At 40.8% G+C, this 18,834-nt stretch overlaps 1 protein-coding gene across 2 annotated transcripts in view; it reads left to right on the plus strand.

Moving 5' to 3' along the window:
• Window positions 1–15,084, plus strand: part of LOC115271075 (uncharacterized) — a 318,130-nt gene extending 303,046 nt beyond the window's left edge. Inside the window, exons 4-5 of one of the 2 annotated variants that reach the window (XM_062842141.1) lie at window positions 51–1,269; window positions 8,528–15,084. In XM_062842141.1, the coding sequence (XP_062698125.1) occupies window positions 51–1,269; window positions 8,528–8,919 (1,611 nt within the window). In that variant the 3' untranslated portion in view covers window positions 8,920–15,084. Of the gene's footprint in view, window positions 1–50; window positions 4,019–8,527 lie in introns of those variants that run through there. The other variant, XM_062842142.1, reaches the window with a different exon arrangement.
• Window positions 15,085–18,834: the final 3,750 nt, after the last annotated feature.

Below are 18,834 nucleotides of genomic sequence, written 5' to 3' on the forward strand. Positions count from 1 at the left end.
ACCAATCTAATGCAATTTTTTTGTTCTTTTCTTCACTCTCCAAACTACAGAAAGACTTCACCGACGACTGCGTCTTCAACGAACAGATGGAGCAGCACCACTACAACACGTACAGCTCGACGCAGCATTCAAACTCGCGGCGAACGCTGTACCTGGCGTTGAACAAAACCGGCCAGCCGCGCAAGATCCAGATCCCGGTCAACCGAACGCTGGGCAAGCTGGCGACCTACACGAAAGCACTCACCCAAACCGTAGCTCACGATCGCGTGGAGCGATTGATTTCGAGACTATTCGGGGCAAACCACGTCCGCCACGGGCTGAAGCAGCTGTGTGAAACGGGCCGGGCGCTGCAGGACCTCACCGAGAAGGTCATGCGACCTCGGGCTGCTTGCGGTCCGGCCAAGGCTCCACAGAACGTGGGGCCGACGGGTGTCGGATCGACGGCGGCGAGCGCTGCCGCCGGTGGCAACAAAGACAAAGACAGCAAAGACAACTTGCGAAAGAAGAAGAAAAAGCGGCGGAAATGCCGCGAAGACGAAGCGCCTGGAGAGCACTGCTTCAGGCCGCAGGGTGGTAGCTTAGGTACAAATAGTGGTAGGAAAAGGCCCCCAGGGCAAGCGAAGAGTCAGAAGTGCAGCCCGGAAGATGGCGATTGTGTTGTTAGTCTTAGTAGTAGCAGTAGTAGTAGTAGCTCCAGTGGCAGTCCAAACAGTGCAAATAGTGTAAGTATTAGCCGCAGCAGCAGTAGTAGTAGTAGTAGCAATCGCCCAAGCGCAAGCCAAGCGACCGTACCAAATGCAGGAGCTCAGTCCCCAGGGGCAGGCCCGAAAAAGAAGGTGATCAAGAAAGTCAACTCGAAAAATACTCCTTCCAATGTAAATAGTAACAATAATAAGAAGCCTAAAAAGGGTCCGGGTGGAAGTGGCGGAGGCCCCAACGCCAACAAGAAAGCCAAACAACAGCAACACAACTCTAGCAGTAGTAGTAGTGGTAGTAGCGCAAACAGCAGCAGCAGTAGTAGTACAGTGCCATCAGTCCTTAGGGGTAGGGCGAAAACGACGCCGGCGAGGAGAGTGCCCTCGCTGAGGTCAGCGACCTCAACGACGTCGTCTTCAACGACGGCGACCACTCCGGGCCGTCCTCCGATGACGACGCCGGCCAACCTCGACGATACCTCGCAATCGGAAGACGACCTCGAAGCGGAGCTCGAGGCGGACGACCTGGTGCACTCGTCGGCCGAGTTCATCGAGGAGGAGGATCTCGACGAAGGTAACATTAATCTCACTGGTCAATCTTTGAACTTTGTGGACGAGGAAGATTTGGATGATATGGATTTCTGAAAGCAACAGTCCTGAATTGTGTATACTCTTCCTGTTAGAGCGAATGGGAACCCGCGAGGTTCCGATTTTCCGGTTTTACGTATTCTCATTCACCATGTAGCTCGAGTATCGGTTTTGTCATGTTTTGTATAGTTTCATTACCTTACTTTAGTTTTGACCGTTGCTGATCATAGATATAGTAGAGCGTGTACAAAGTTTGAACGTATCGCGTAGAATGAGTTTTTGGTAGGATAATGAAGCAGAATGGTGTGACTAACGCGCATGCTGTCCGGGTGAAGTTGTATCTGCCTGGCACGGTTTTATCATGGATGTAATAATATTTATGAGTTGTACATATGTATATCTACTTAACCAAATGTAATCATTGAATGTTATCTTTCACAGAACTTCTCTTTCAACATTCTCTTTCATTCTGTATCTCCTCCTTCGCTGCACATTTCCAATCACCCTTATGGTCTCCATCATCACTTACTTTCTGGAAGTGGTTTTCTATGGGAAAGGGATACTTACATTCACGGCCTTATTTATCATGGAAATCTGACGCCTCCTACCTTTTCATCAATCAAGTACGCAACCAAGCCGTCTTCTCTTTCAGTTTACAATCGACGTAGATTGCTACCGGTCTTTCGCTTATCCTGATGTCGAGCTCTCGCTATACTTCCAGACCCCAAAAATTCATCGCTCTGTTCTGTACATTTTCCATTTCTGTAAAGCTCGCTGAAATCTCTGCTTGTTTATAATGCTACTTCGTCTTAATCATTCCTATATCTTCTCGTTCTCCTTGTTCATCGGCTCGATTTCCTCATGCTCATGAAACTTGGAATTGGAATTATTACCATGTAGGTAATATGTCGTCGTCAAAGCCAACCAGCCCAGTATTAGTATGAGCCTCAATACGCCGCGTTATTTCGTCTATTTAGGTCACTGACCACCACAGGCGTCCCTTCCGGAAGTCAAACTGCGTATCCGAGACACCAGAGTCATCTGGCCTCTCGGTAAAAACCGTCAGCCTCGACAGGATAACCCGCTCCAACAGCTTTCCGGCGGCGTTCATTACATAGATTGGTCCGCTCTCCGACGAGTTGCCAGATGGCTTGACAGTAGAACAATTGTTTTCTGAATCTCTCCGGAAATTCGCATCTGTTCATGCGTATCCACATAGCTATTCTGAATATGCCAGGGCCCCGATGGCTGCCTTAATGGCTACTGTCGAAATACTATCTGGACCTGGTGCCTTGATCACTTTGAGTAACTCTGATAGTTCGATGAGCTCCTCATCATCTGCCTGGCAGAGATAATCGAAGCACATTCGTTCAAGCGACTTAATCTCCTTGTTCAGTGCCACCTTAGCCGGCCTGTAGGCCTCACTTCACTCCATTCTACCCTCACCGGTGCGAGCTTTAGAGTTCTTCTCCTAGCTCTTATAGGACAGGATGTGTGGAGTCCTGAGATTTCTGGAGGACACACTGGACGGCACCCATTACTGGGTTGAAATCGGCATTATGGTTTCTCACGCGCTTCTTGAGGTGCCCCCTATAGATCGTTGCTAGACAGGTCTTTACATATTCACTGAAGCTGATTTCCCACCGATGAGCAGTAGGGGAAAGAGGGGCATAACGCCCCGGCTAAGCATATGTGGTCATAAAGCTCAAATGATGCATATTTTAAGGTCGTATTCTGCCTTGGAGAGCAGTTTACTCCCTTTCCTAAGAGACTTCAACTTTTGGCCCTCGTGCCCACAAAATTTCCCATTCAAATTCACACTTTTAAAAAAGTGTTACTTTTTAGGTGCCGGAAAATTGCAGGAGGAAAAACGCCCGCTGGCATTTCCCGCTTTGACTTGTTGTGAAATACCAAGGGGCTCCATCGAACTCTTCCCAGCAGCAAATGAAGGAGTAGGAGGCGCGTGGTAGTTTAATGGATTGATTCCATATAATCAGCGCGCAATGTCTTAATTTATTTCGACAATAGCAGCCGTTCTTGGGCTTAACCTGCTCAGTTTTAGTTCTAGTTTGCTTGCATCTAACGAAAACCTCAACAATATGATGAAATCGCGTGAAGGCGTTTTGCCCCCAGGAGGCGTTATGCCCGCAGTTCCCCTACTCAGTCGCTTCAATCATCCCCTGATGTGAGTAATATGTTCATCACAATAGTGGCAAGAAGCAGGCACGCGCTTGCTGAAGCTGAACACGAAACCAACCCAAATTCCATACCGGACCAAGAAGAACAACAGAGCACGAGAGCAGCTCAATTTTTCCTTAAAAACCCTACGATGGCAGTAACAAGCGATGGCTGTCAACAAAGCTCAGGAGAAAAACAAGTTGTTACTAACTTGCCCAACAAAAAATGTAAATAGGTTTTTCGGCTCCGTTATGCTTTTGGGCCTATGGGCCTACTAAGTAAAGAATTGAAAACCCCCCTTCAGCCTTAATTAAGATTTAGACCAGTACTCCAAAAGGTCACATTGATGAACCGTTTCTACTGTAGGTGATTTTTTGTATCGCCTACGTGCGCGACAAGTATGTTCAGCCTATCCATAGATTTACGCAGAGCTCTTGTGCGGCGTCCCCATTCGACCACCCAGGTGTTGAAGTCATTACCAATAACCACAGGACTCAATTTCACCAGTGCCAAGTGAACTAGTGAAAACTATCTCTTGAACTGGAAACCGACAAGTTGCACAGGTCACCGCTAGTTTAGCCTTATCTGGTTTCGTTGTCAGAAGGGGGGGGGGGGATTGCTGGATATTGTACGCGTGCCTGGGTACATTGGACCCATTTGTAACATGGCCCATTTCGCCGTGCAAATCAGGCATTTTGGTGTCGTGTTGTACCCCCTGACGATTCGGCCCTATTCTCCACACTTTCTGCAGAGTTTACTCCTATCGGGACCTTTACACGCTCACAGTAGGTCGATGCATTTGAAGCGCGCCTCTAGCGGCTCATAAATGCTGAGCGGGTACACTGACCAGCCAATTCTGATCTTCCCGACTGCAGCCGCCCTGTTAACCTCCCCTACTGCAAGGTTGACCGTGGCAACCTGCGTGCCTGCCGGGCCTTTCCGCAAGCTGCTTCAGGGCGGCTGTGAGCTACTCGGGGTCGGTGGTCTCGTCCAGGTTTTGCACTGTAAAGTTGTCTCTCTCGTCAGGGCTCTGACCTGCACCTCATCGCACAGTACTTCTTGGGTTGCTCATAAGCTTGATTTTGAAAATATTGGCTGAATAAGCTGTTATTCAGCTATCTTTGTTAGTTGAGTAAACACCTCGGCATATGTGTCTGCCTCGGTCTTAAGATCAGCGCGTCGCTCCTCTCGTGCTTGCGAGCAGGCTTACCCTCTCTCACTGTCTTATTCTTTTCTACCATGGTCCAAGGGTTCTCCTTCCCTTAGAACGGTTACCCCATGGGTTGGCCCTTGGTTTTCTTGAAGTTAGTCTCTTGAGACTTGGTTTCCTTGCCCTTTTCACGCTTAACAACAGGCTTAGAAGGCTGGTTACTCACGCTGGCCGTCCTTTTCTTTTTCGACGGTTGGTCATCCTCTGCCAGACACTTCTTGTCTCAAGGAGGCCATGCAGCTGGAGCCGTGGGTCTGTCCTTTATGTATCGGTTCATGCGCCATCGTCGCGACCCCTGCAAAGAAAACATTGCCGGTCTGGGTGGACCTTCTCTCTTTGCGCGCATCGATGTCACTTTGTTTCTCAATCAGCAGACCGTCTTCGGTAGTCCGCTCCTGTTGCAGTTAAACGAACACGCTCTACGCGACTCATCTATACTTCTTGTGTCGGTGCTGTTTTGCCACGTGCTCCTCCTGATTGCTCACGAGGAGGTACTCCAGCTTTCGCTGAACGGGTTAACCGTCGACCCCTCCGTCATATACAGAGTTGCTTCCGGATGTAGAGACCTAGCAGGGCCTACTGCTGAGCCCAAGCCACACCTAGGTTTTCTCCGCTTGAGCTACTTGTGCATCTTCCGGGAGTCGCGCCAAAGGTGATAAGAGCACCCTGATGCATTTGCTTAGGAATTAAACCTAGGCTCTCATCTATTCTAGTACTAGTTGAATACTGGTTGTTTAAGGCAGTTCTACAAGTGATATGTCACAGCATGCATTTTTGGTAGCACTGGAGCTATGCTCTATCAGTTAATGCTTCATCTTTTTCAAAAACTGCTTGGTGTGGTAGGGCCATATTAAAGGTTTTCCTAAAGATCACCATCGGCCTGTTGGAACAGGTGTTTGTAGCATTGTGGCTGTGTCAGTTCCATCTCCTGGTCACAAGTGATCAACAGCCCTCCATTTCAAAAGCTAACAGTTTAAGCTTTTGATCCTTGAAATGGAGTCTGGCTTCTGAGGCAATTAGTTCCATGCTCATTGGCAATGATTAGTCCATCAACATGTATTCACCGTACTGTTCTCTATATTTTTTTCTTTTATTCACGGAAACCCCCTCCTGAGTAAGCTGTTAAACAGACACCTGAGAGGAAGTCTGAGATCACCTCCAACGCCAAAAAGGAGGAGGGACTACTTCCCCAACTTACCCTTAGTTGTACCCATTGTCGCCAAGTTTATAGTCTCTCCGGGACCATCAAAAGGTATAGCTTTGAAGGGGAGGATTTGTAACAGTTTGCACCTTCCAGATTGGCTGCCGAGTCTTGCTGATGCGAACTTCGCGAAACGCTTGTTTTGGAGAGCACCAACGTATCTAACAAGCGTATTGTTAGCTTCTTAAGTGGCATCCAGTCATTACTCTCTATGTTCACGGAATGTGGGACAGAGTCGACACCACGTCTGCTTCCCGCTATACCGCAAGCACCAAGAGCTCATACGAGCGCTGCAATTTGACCTTTCCTAATCAAGGCCGAATCCGCTTACACAACAGAAGGTCTAGCCGACATTCAGACTCCGTCTGTTCCAGATCTTTCCGGGAACCTTTTTCCTGTCGCTATATGCTAGGGAATCCTCCGCGCGGCCAACTGTCCAATTGTAGATTCTATCTAAACACATCCTTCCACATCCACAGTTTCTTCAAAATATAAATACTCCGAGAACCTGCATGACCAAGTCGGTGTAGATACTGTCTACCAACCAACCCAAAAAAGGGCCTCAGACAGGTGGAATGTTACTTCCCCATGGCGCCTATTGACCCAACTATATTCCCTTAGAATCAACCTGTGGATCCACCTTCATTTCTTAGAGCTGTCTCCGCTACCATTCGGTAGTTGAGATCAATCTGGAAGTCCCCAACAAACAATTTTGATGTACAAGAGTTGAACAAACCATCCTTAAGCAAACTTTAGCTTAAGAAGCTGTTAGTTCTGTTTCTTGGGTCTGCCGTATCCCTCTTGTGCCGCACACTCCAAACAATTAGTATCCTCTCCTGTTTTTTCAGGACGCGTGCCATCAAGTAGCTGAAACTGCACTGCGCTCGCGCTGTATACGACGTGCGTGAATTTTTTGGTAGTGCTGTGGTTTTTACAACGGCGCGCGTCTTGAAGGGCTATATGGACATTGATCGTGCGTCACGGAACGGTAAACTCTTACCACCCGTAATGCTGTTCCTCAATCGGAGCCACCATACCTTACCTAAGTATGGTATACACTGGTATACACGGCAGAGCTATTTCCAATCATCCGAGACAGTACCAATATAGCTGTGGAGAAACTCTCTTGTAGGCGTAAACAACGTGGTTACCTAAGGTAGGCTTATCGTCAATCATCACCCTAAAATGCTCGATGGAGCACTTCAAGGCGATAATGCAATCGCCAGCCCTGGTCATCGTCTACTATTTCGAGTTCCGCTTGTTCAGTTTTGCGGTGAGCCAATTCCAGTTTCTTGGAGTTCATCAACTACTCCACAACTGCGATCGAATGGGCAGCTGCCAGCCCCAGCGTAATATCATCAGTAAAATAACTCTTAAATCAGCCGTTCAACCGACACTATTGAACGTCATCCAGGGCCATTACTGCACAATTGCAGATTATCCTCCTCTAGCGCTGGAGGGGCTATCACGGTAGTTTTAGAAACCGACAATATAGTCTCTAAAGTCGACTTCCTTTTCCGAAATCCGAACTGGTGACTTGAGATATCTCTGCATAGCACATCTGATCACCTCGGGAATCTCTGCAAAGGCTCCTTTAAGGTGAGATTCGCAATTTCGTCTAGACATGTGGCCTTCCCTACGCTAGAAGACTTTGCAATCTCCACAAGTTCTTATTGGGTGACCCATCCCCTCATCACCCGCTTCAGTTTCTTACGATCTTACGAAAGAAGACCAGTGATTTGGGCTATGGCGTGGAAAAATGCCTCGATGATGTTCTATAGCGCCGCACTGGTACAGTTACAGCTTTCTGTGCCTATTTCACTCAACATACAGGTGTTTGCCGTTATGCTGCCTACACACATTTCAGTCATTTCACAACCATCCATTGGCCATTTTGACTGCCTGTCATCACTTATGAAAAGGAAACCCAGTACAGGTAGGATGGGTATGCAATTACAAACAGTTGAACGTTGAATACTTCAGCAGCGATTTTCTTCTATTTGTAGCGTTTAACACCAGCATTCTTTGGTAGTTTCCAGATATTACAAAAGACTTCAAAAAAGTCAAAGGGCTTAGTTCATCTCTATGTACTGAACCTACTGTTGATTCATAATGTATGAACAACATACTTCTTGAAACTGAACTATGGCTACGTATTTATCTTGACAGACTATCTACTCTCACTAACAGATCTTTGCATGTATTGCTAAGCCTAACCCCTAATCTAACGTGTGTGCATCCGTGTGTATTTTTCTAAACCTGTCCAAGCTCCTACTTCTTCCATTCTGCCGTATAATCCTAGAAAGTAGTTGCATGAAATCTTCCTCCTCTACCCACTGAAACCCTCTGATCCAAAGAACTTCTTATGAACCGGCCCTTACAGGTCATCTGGAGGATTCCTATATTCCAATCCTAAAAACATACAAATTTGATCCATATCAGCAATACACGATGACAAAAAACACACGCACACAAGCCAACCGCGCAACACTAATCGAACCAATATGTTTTCCTTCTCTTTCCAACTTCTCTCTCTTTCTCGCTCTCTACTCTACCTATCGCCCACTGACCCACCAACAACAACAACAACAACGGAAATCGGGTGGCCGTTCCCTATCCTCCTTCTCTTCTACACACGCTATTCTTCAATTGCAGGATCCGCTCTAAAACCCACCGCTTCGCCTTGGTATGGTATGCCTGAGGAGCTTGGCAGCGATGCTGCCGCCATGGTTGCCCCTTGTTGCCCTTTCCCTTTCACCATCACCACCAATACCACCAGCTCCGGCGGTAGAAGCAGCAACGCCAGTACCAATACAAATGCCACCACCACTGCCAATGCCAGTTCTCCTAGTGTTAGTGATAGTAGTAGTAGTAGCAGCAACAAGCGAGCGAGCTACTCATCCAGTAAAAGCTTTATTAGCAGCAGTTCGGTGGACGAACGCCCGCGGGGCCGGTCCCTCGTGCAGTTCAGTCTGCTTAGTCTAGGTTCCCTACTGATCGCTTCCGTTGCTAGCACGGCCAGAGTTACACGACTGCTATATCTATGATCACACGAGTCACACGTAGCACAGTTGTGCGACCATCACTCATTCTCAGCCAATCAGTCATTTCGTTCATTTGTTGATCGACTTTTTAATGGGAATTTTCAATAATCTTGACCCGATTTTATAAATTAAATTTGTTTTGGTTTATTTTTACTATTTTCATTTAACAATGGTTTACTATTTTTTAAAAGGTATAAGAAAACGAAAACCTCAGGAAATATAAAAGCAGATTAAAAAATGTGGAAGTAAAATGGGCCAGGTTATTCAGAATTTCGACCATTTTTGAAATGCTATTACAAAAACACATCAAGAGGAAAACAATATCATTTCTCAGAATAGACTACTTTCATTCAACAATTAGTTTCTTCCGTTTCGTTACACTTCCATTCAATTCTATTACGGTAACTTAACTTGTTCAAATCATGTCAAATCATCAAATTAAGCAATAACATTTTGGAAATATGCAAAGAAAAAGTTTTAAAAAATAAGAAGAAAATGGAACGAGCTCACCACATACCGTACTCCCATCTACCCAGCATCTCACATTTTCAGCTCACAATAGGAACAAAATTCACAGAAATTTTATAGACTGATTATTTATAAAAACCCGTTTTGTTTACAAGAATGCGAATCAAGTTTTGACCAGTGAGTGTTAGAAAGTTTAGGAAACAATAAAATCCTCTACAAAACCAGCTCAGGAGAATACGGCTTCTAAATTTTGCACAACTAGTTACTACACAGAGTTTGCTACAACTCCGTATACAGGTTCGTCTTACTCGTAGCCACTTGAATACGTATGAAACTTTTTACAAACATGTAGCAAAAACGTACTTACCCGAAATTAAAAGGAAAACTGCAGCTTAAGAATGTTTGGAAGTGAGTGATCGTGACAAAACAGATAAAAGACAAATTTGCTGCCCTTCAAAACATCGAAAAACCAGAAATGGCAGTGCTCTTAAATCTCATCACTTTTCAGTAGGTTATCACCATAAACAAACAGAGAGTAAACAGAATAGAGCCGTTCTTCTGCAAACGGTTGATTGAAATTATAATTTTCCATGACGATATTATTAGTTGTTAAAAGGGAGTCCCTCAGCGTCAGCTCGACGACGACGACAGCCAACCAACCCGGTTGTAAGCTCTTAGATAGGATAATAAATTGCAGCGCTACTAACTGACGACGACGACGACAGGAATGTATGTGCTATCGAAGAAACTCGTTTCTGAAAAAAAAAAAAAATGCGAATTGTAAATACTAGGGCATGTTCAAATGTGTTTGAGTCGGGAAAAAACGGAAAAAGTATTCTAGGTTATGTCCGATGGTGGATCGGAACCCAATTGCACTACGACTAGGTTTAGCGCTATTCATTTGTCTTGTTCTGGTTTTTAATTTCGGTGTGATCATCAAGTCTTGAAACAGTAATATTTGTAACATCAGTCTTGAAATCAGCATTGCAGGTGGAATTTACTCTCAAACGGCTTGCGTCGTAATAAATTGCTCAATCAGTGCATAGCTGTTCAAACTGGATCGACGGTATGTTGTGGTAGAATATGATTAATTGGTTCGTTGGTCAATAAAACAAGATCTTACGTAGCATCATGACTCTAAAACAGTTTAATGAACGTATGCAGAGATTGCACAAGTTATATTTATTAGCAAATTACAATCATACTCGTGATTTTTTTTAAATTTTGTAAATTTTTATTTTATTTTATTTTATTTTTTATTTTTTTGTTTGAACATCCCCACATTTTTTATATTTTCTTGAAGTCTATTTGGGTTACCGATTTTTTTAAACGAAAACTTCTTAGGATTTTGTTTTTATTTTTTTTCCTAACGAGATTTAGCTAGTGCATCTCGGAGCCATCTGGTTTACTGCCCTAAAGGGTGTCCACGATGAAATTGGCACACAGAAAGTATAGTATAACTTTTGATTGCGTTCGCCAAAATAGCTAAATTTTTGAACATGGATAGAATATTATGTGTAGCTGATACCATAAAATTTTCATTAAAATCGGTTGAGTATTGGCGGAGATATCGTTGAAACAAGGGAATTCCCACTTGAGAATCTTGTGCAAGCAAACATTTTGGAAAATATCACTTTTTTGCCGTTTCAACTCTGGCCCCAAAAATACTGAACCGATTTCAATGAAAATTTTTATGTACGCAAAGTATGTATGCAGAAGTAATTTAAAATTTCATTCAATTTGATCATACTGTTAAAAAGTTATAGCCATATATGTCGCACTATATCACAATAAGCAGATGTGGTTTTTGGTATAGTGAAATTCAAACTGCTCTTACTTTGAAAGTACTCAACAAAAATGGCTGAAATTTTCACTGTAAATAGTTTAACACAACAATTTTACACTGTCAGAGTTTTATAAAATTGGGTTTTTAAATTAAGAAAAATGCAATGATTTTTTGATTTTATACGAAAGAGCACATTTTTCTGAACCACCATGATTTTTTTCAGATTTTTAGAACTTCATTTTGGTACCTAAAATCGCTTCCGAAGAGGTTTTTCGAAATCACCTTTTGACAGCTGACCAACTGTTTGACACTCTGCCCAGTACAAAATGCGACGAGGGGTGATACGACAAATCGCTCCCATGCAAACTTCAAACTGATTTTTAAATAGGTTCCCGGGCACCAAAATTCATGAAAATTTGGATTTCGGCTCAGTTTTGCATGCAGATTCTGAATATGGAATTATCTGAACACCGCTAAAGAAGCCAATTCGGGACAGTGTTACCAGTTCTACAGTCAAACCCGAGCAGAAGAAAATAACAAAGGAATAACATATCATGGTATTTATCTTAAATACTACCATACCTTGATATGCCCTTCATTAGGTGGTAATAAGAGGCAAAATAACAAAAACGAATACCAAAATTTTGTATAAATAACACCTAGAAAATAACAAGTCTTGTTATTTCAATTATGAATGCAGACCTAAAATTTCAAGTGCTGTATTTGTTATCCCAAAGTTATTGAATAACAAACTAATAACATGTCTTGTTATTAAATGTTCCATTTGTTCGATGGATAATGTAATAGCAAATCTTGTTCTTCGGTTATTTTCACTGCTAAACCAACAAATACTACATCAATACCAAACTCTGCTCAAATATCTCCAACTGTTATTGTGATGTCCTCATAACAGTTCGTAGAATAACGCAGCAATAACAATTTTAGGTATTAGAGCACATTTTGCTCTTCGCATGGTATTTGTAAGGTATGCCCTTCTGCTCGGGAAATAGCGCAAACGGAACTAATTTTTTTTTTCTTTATTAAAGAGGCTTTCAGCCAGACGCTGGTTCACCTCTCAAAAGGAACTAAAAAATGTTAAAAAAGTACACAAAATTTACCGTGACGCGATTTGATCTTTAAATATTTACTAGAAAAAGTACTGAACCGATTTTGATCAAATTTTTTCAACTTAACTGATACTATGTTAAGAATATCGAGTTAAATTTTCAAACGTTTTGATGAGGTTACAAAAAAGTTATAGCCTAAGCAATTTTTTGAAATGGGTGCCCAAATTTTCTAAAATCTCATTTTATGATATCGACAATATCTGCGCCAATACTCAACCGATTTTAATGAAAATTTTATGGTCTTAGCTACACATAATATACTATTCATGGTCAAAAAATTAGCTATTTTGGCGAACGCAATCATAAGTTATACAATATTTTCTGTGTGCCAATTTCATCGTGGACACCCTTTATGTACATATGTAGGGAGGTATAGTCATGTGTTCCAACCATCCCAGCAAGATCGCTCCGCAGAGCGATTTTGTAATGATTGTTGATATACACTACACGTCATAAGTACGAACTCACAAACAGTATTGCAACAATATTGCAACACTTTGACTCACCTCGATATCTCTAAAACCAGAACACCTACAAAAATGCCGCCTTAAGAAAAGTTGTTGCTTTTGGTCTTCTTAATAACTTTCCTGAAGACAGCATCTTTGTCAGTCTTCAGGTTTTGGAGGTGAGTCAGGGTGATGAAATATTGTTGCAATACTTTTTGTGAGTCCGTACTTATGGCGGGTAGTGTATGGTGATTTCTAAATATTCCCGTGAAAAAAAAAATACTTTCCGTAAACCTTTACAAGTGTATACGATTCCCCTAAATTCTTGAAACCCTCACTCTAGAGGATTTATTTTTGTAAAAAAACATCGGAAAAATCGAAAAAAGTTATCGTCATCCATTTGAAAACTGTTGTACTGTTGAAAAGATTCCAAAGTAATGACCCAAAAATGACACAATCCTCGTGTCTAAACGTCAGGTAAATAATAAACTCGTTTTAAACCCTAAGACTGGGTAGCCGTTTACCAATAGATTTCATTTTTCGTCATCTGTTTTTTTTTATTTGCGGTTGTGTGAATTATGATTTTTCTGATTTTAAGATTTCTATTTCTGAACATCCCCACACATTTATATTTTTCCTGAAAACCTCTTTGGGAAACTGATTTTTATGACGAAAACATTTTGAGATTTTAATGTTGTGTTAGTAGCTGTGAAGTAAGAGTCACCTAGCTTCTAATCGCATCATGCTATGGGGTGAGGGTTCGATTCCCGCTCCGGCGATGAAACTTTTTGTGAGGATAGTTTCTTCTCCGTATCCACTGGTGCATGCTCCTTGTGTCCGTTGTTTAAGTCTCATTCAGTATTTGCAGCCTCTGACAGAACACGGTGTCCATGTCTTTTTTTTATTCAACCATGGTGTTTTTTAAGAAATTTATCAGGAATTTTACTAAGGAATTCGCCAGAGCTTTTTTGAGAACTATTTACAGGAGAGTTTCTATAATGCATACAGGATTTTCTTGAAAAAATTACCACACATTTTCCACGAATTTCTACAAGACTATATAGCTAATCTTCGGATTTTTCTGAATTAAGGAGTTTTTTAACCCAAGGCTAGTTAGTAGTTATCGGTTATTCTTCATAAATCCTGGGAAGATTTTTTAAGTATTTTCTAAGAAATCTCTTCAATAATACCAAAGTTTCAAAATTGTTCTTTGAAGACATATTTTTAGGAATGCATTTCTTTCAGAAAGTATTTAAAAAAAACTCTTCAACTTCAATTTTTTTCTAAAATTTCCTGAAATAATTTTACTCTAATTTTTTTAAATAATTTCTTCTGAAACAACTACAGGAATTGCTTTCAAAATTCCTTTAGGAGTTTCTCCTGGAAATCTGCACTAATTTCAAGTTTTTCAAGAAATTTATCATAAATTCATCCAGAAATTGTAGAGATTAGAAAAAAAAAACAAAAAATAAAACTTTCCAACAAAAATACCCAAAACATTAAGGCTCAATTGAAAATCGAAGATTTTGAAAAAATACCAGATTAATCCATCTAATGGTGATAGTGCCTTTCTCGACGAATATATCGTCCCCTTAATGCTAGAACTAGGTAACTCGAAAATCATAGTTTCGAGAAAAACGACTTTGAAAATTTTACAATTTTTTATGTAATTGTTCCAAAGGTATGGAGCCTTAAAATAATTATTTTTTAGCATTGATCGTTTATTCAGCTTCTACTCTTTCTGCTAGAAGAAAACGTTTTGAACTATTTTGGTTTAAACCTTTGAAAAAAACAATAAATGGATGAAAAATTGTCGAGTTACCTAGTTTTAGCACGCAAAATGCAAAATAAATAATGGAGGAGATGTTCTGAGATACCTAGTTTTTACCACTATTGATATCATTCTTTTCAGTTTTCTTGTTGCAGTATGCAAATTTTTTTTTTTTTTTGATTTTATTAACGACATTTTACACCGTGGTGCATTCATGTCGAGCCAGTATGCAAATTTAAAAGGGTTTACATACTGAAAATAACGTGTAATTACTGAATTTGCTAGGATATTTACAATATCACCACATGCCACCTCAAATGTTCATAAAATAATCGTCTACGAACAATCACAGTTTTTAGCTAAATCAACAGAAGTAAAATATTTCAAGTTTTTAGACCTAAAATGAAAAACAGTAGTAAATTTTCAATCTACTAACAAAAGAATAAATAAAAGAAAATCGGGTTAAGTACGGTTCCTTTGAATTCCACTAAGAATTTGCATCCTTTGACAGATACGTATTTCGACCTCAACTGTAAGGTCGTCTTCAGTGTCTTGTACTTGACTCGACTAAGTCGAGTCAAGTACAAGACACTGAAGACGACCTTACAGTTGAGGTCGAAATACGTATCTGTCAAAGGATGCAAATTCTTAGTGGAATTCAAAGGAACCGTACTTAACCCGATTTTCTTTTATTTACAGATATTCCCCTAACAAGGCCAGGTTAATCATCATCAACAAAAGAATGTCAAGTAACATTCCCACGGCCAAGCATCCGATAGCTTTTAACCTGTGCAGTTGGAAATAGATATGAATTTCTCAGTTACCTAGTTATAGCACTCAGTTCTTGTATTCTACACTGAGATACCTAGTTTTGAAAATGGTGAATATTTTCGTCGTTTATAATCGTATTTCATTGGTCTTTGGATATATTATAGAGCTCAAAAAGCTCAATCTAATGGTATATTCAACTCAAAAACGTCAAATTTCGAGTTACCTAGTTCTAGCATTAAGGGGACGATATACTCATAATCTTTCCGTCGACGTTAGCCAAAATGCTTCTGAATCACTTCATATAGAAAAGCACAATTTTTACTTCCAAAAAGCAACAATTTTAGCTTTCATCGATTTAGGAAACTTATTAATGGTACATATTCCGATGTTATGTTCAACAGCAAAACACAGCTAAAAAATATCAGACCTCTCAGTTGACTGCTTGAACACCTTAACTCTAGTCGTACATTGGGATCATTATGACCCCATTCCATTCACTACGGCAGCGGGGTGAGCGTCAGCTAATGCATGAAGAAGGTTAACTTTATTCACAATCACAGATCACTTTGTGATCTTCGACAAAGTTTTTTTAGCACACATTAGGCTATATTTTAGTATCATTGGTAACACAATTCATGTGAAATTTGACTTCCTTACGAGAAAAATGCAGAAAATGGAAATTTTCCATTCAAATTTCAATCGCAATGAGAAGTGCGAGGGCTCAACCAGCCGCACCCAAATTGTGAGCAGTAATTTTAGAAGCAAAAGGCGATTGAAGATTGAAAAATCTTTATTCGGTGTTGATGCGATCAAATAATATTTTTTCCATAAAACGTTGATCCATCTATATATTTGCACCGCAGGAATCTGAAATGGTGTGGTTTGAAGAGATCGCTTCGGTCACGATTTTGTTCTCTTGCATATATGAAGACCATTTTTTCACTTATAATCTTACCCAACGTTTACAGTCTATTAAAAAAGCTACGATATGATTTATCGCTTTGAAATTTATTTTGTTAACTTTAATAATTCTGCTATTTGATGTGCAGCTTGCATGGGTTTTGTTCAATTTTACGTTTGACCACTTCCGGCGGAACACTTGGAATCGATTCCAGTTGTCTCACATATGGGCTGGAACTATGTTCTTGTCAACTGTTCAACGGGTTACCAAAAAAACCGAATATTAATGTCATCTGAGGCTATTCTTTGAAAAAGCACGATTTTGGTTCACTTCTATTTAATCACTTCCGATGGAATACCCGCATCTGATTCCGAAATACTATTACTAGTTCTAGATGTGGCTTGAGACTATTTTCTAGTTGACCGTTCATTAGATTGTCAATAACGCCGCTATGGTTTGGTTCCAATCTATTTTACCACTTCCGGTGGGTTACTCGTCTCATCACTAGTTCTGGAACACTATCGGTTCTTCCAAATACGGTCTGAGATTATTTACTGGCTAACCGTTTATCAAGTTACTGAATAAGTCATTGATATGTGGCATGTATTGGTTCTCTTTTATAATTGACCATTTCTGACGGGACACTCGGAATCGGTTCCGTATCACACGGCTTGCGTCTATTTCCTTGCAACTGTTCATCATGTTACCTAAAAAGCCACGATACCTCAATGCATGGGTTTGGTTTCACTTCCAGGCCCGGAACCGGTTGCAGAACACTACTGATAGTTTCTTAAATAGTCTGAGCCTATTTGCTTGCTAACGTTTATAAAATTATCAAAAAAGCCGCGCTTTGCTGTGTCGCAAGCATGGGTTTGGTTCAATTTTATATTTAGCCGCTTTTGGAGGGAAACCCGGAGCTAGTTTCAGCACTACTGGCATTCCCTAATGTGGTCTTAGTCTACTTCCGGTCATCAAGTTATCGGAAAAGTTGTGATTTGATGTGCTGCACGCATAAGTTTTGTACACTTTTATGTACGGTCCGGGACACCTGGAACCGGTTTCAAAACACTATCGGTTCAAATATAACCTGAGTCTTCTTTTTATGCCAACCTTTCATTATCAAAAAAAAAGCTGCGCTTTGATAAATGTCGCAAGCATGGGTTTGAATCACTTTTATATTAGGCCACTTCCGGCGGGACACCAGGAACCGGTTCCAGAACACTACCGGTTCAGATATGGTCTGAGACTGTTTTCGTGCAGGATTTCATTAGGTTATCAAGAAAGGCCCGGCTTGGATACATATGTTGCATGCATAGATTTGGTTCACTTTTATAAAGGGTGAGTCGATAATTATTGTGCCATTTTCAAACTAACGTAACTTTTTTCCTACTTCACCAAAATCAACCAAATTTTGCACAGTTTCTCCTTTAGTCCATTGTTTACATATAATGAATTGGGCTGTTATCAGTGAGATTCCGGTCGATATAGAATAAATTTAGTTAGTTAACAGTTCTAAAAAAGATGTTGTACAATCATATGCTAAAATAAAAAAAATCATGGTACCGCGCCTTGGAACAATTAATGATTATACATTATCGGATCATCTTAATGTTCGTCAATAGGTGTCAGGAACGGTTGTCAGTGAAACATAAGCTTGGAGTTGGGTAAAAACCAGGCACCATGCGCATAAACAAACCAGAGAGCTTTAATTATTTGTTTCAAGTGGAGCCTGGACATGTCCACATGGAGGGCGATAATTGAAAATGTCGTGAATTTCACTAAAACGCATTAAATTTAACCTATACCAAAAAGTTGAAATACATACATATTAGAGTGGGTCAACGTTGTATGGAGAAACTTTAAATTTGATTGTATCATCCCGGAACAAAGCTTTTTCAATCTATATTAGCGCCTAAAACAACTGTGCAAAATTTGGGAGCGATTGGTTGCGTCCCCGTATTCCGCATTGCGATTGAAATTTGTATGGAGGTTAGTATGGGAAAACGTACTTTTTTGCATTTTACTCATAAGTTGAATTCTTTTGTTCAATACCATGTAACTAATGACGTTAAAGTATAGCCTAGGATATGCCAAGAAACTTTGCCGAAGACCGCAAAGTGTTCCGACGCTTGTGAAAAAAGTTTTTCGCCTGGTAACTTAGGCCAAAAATTGTGATTTTATTATTGATGTTATTCCTTTACATGTTAAATGTTAAGCACCACCGGGCAATCTGTACGTTATAACTTTTTTCACAAGTGTCGGATCACTTTGCGGTCTTCGGCAAAGTTTTTCGGCATATCCTAGGCTATACTTTACCGTCATTGGTTAGATTGTTTTAGAAGAAAAAAATCAATTTATGAGAAAAATGCAAAAAATCACGTTTTCCCATACAAAATTCCATACAAATTTCAATCGCAATGCGGAATACGGGGAAGCAACCAATCGCTCCCAAATTTTGCACAGTTACTTTGTACGCTAAAATGAATCGAAAAAGCTTTGTTCCAAAAAATCGACTTTGTTGACCCAGTCTAATACATATATTAAACTACTGTAAAAATTTCGTTTCATTTCGTTAACTGTAGACAATTTGCGAATCAGTTGAAGGTAGGGTGGCACATTAATTAACGACTCATTCTTTATTTGGCCAC

Source organism: Aedes albopictus, chromosome 3 (assembly GCF_035046485.1).
Source record: "Aedes albopictus strain Foshan chromosome 3, AalbF5, whole genome shotgun sequence".
In the NCBI taxonomy this organism is placed as follows: Eukaryota; Metazoa; Arthropoda; class Insecta; order Diptera; family Culicidae; genus Aedes; species Aedes albopictus.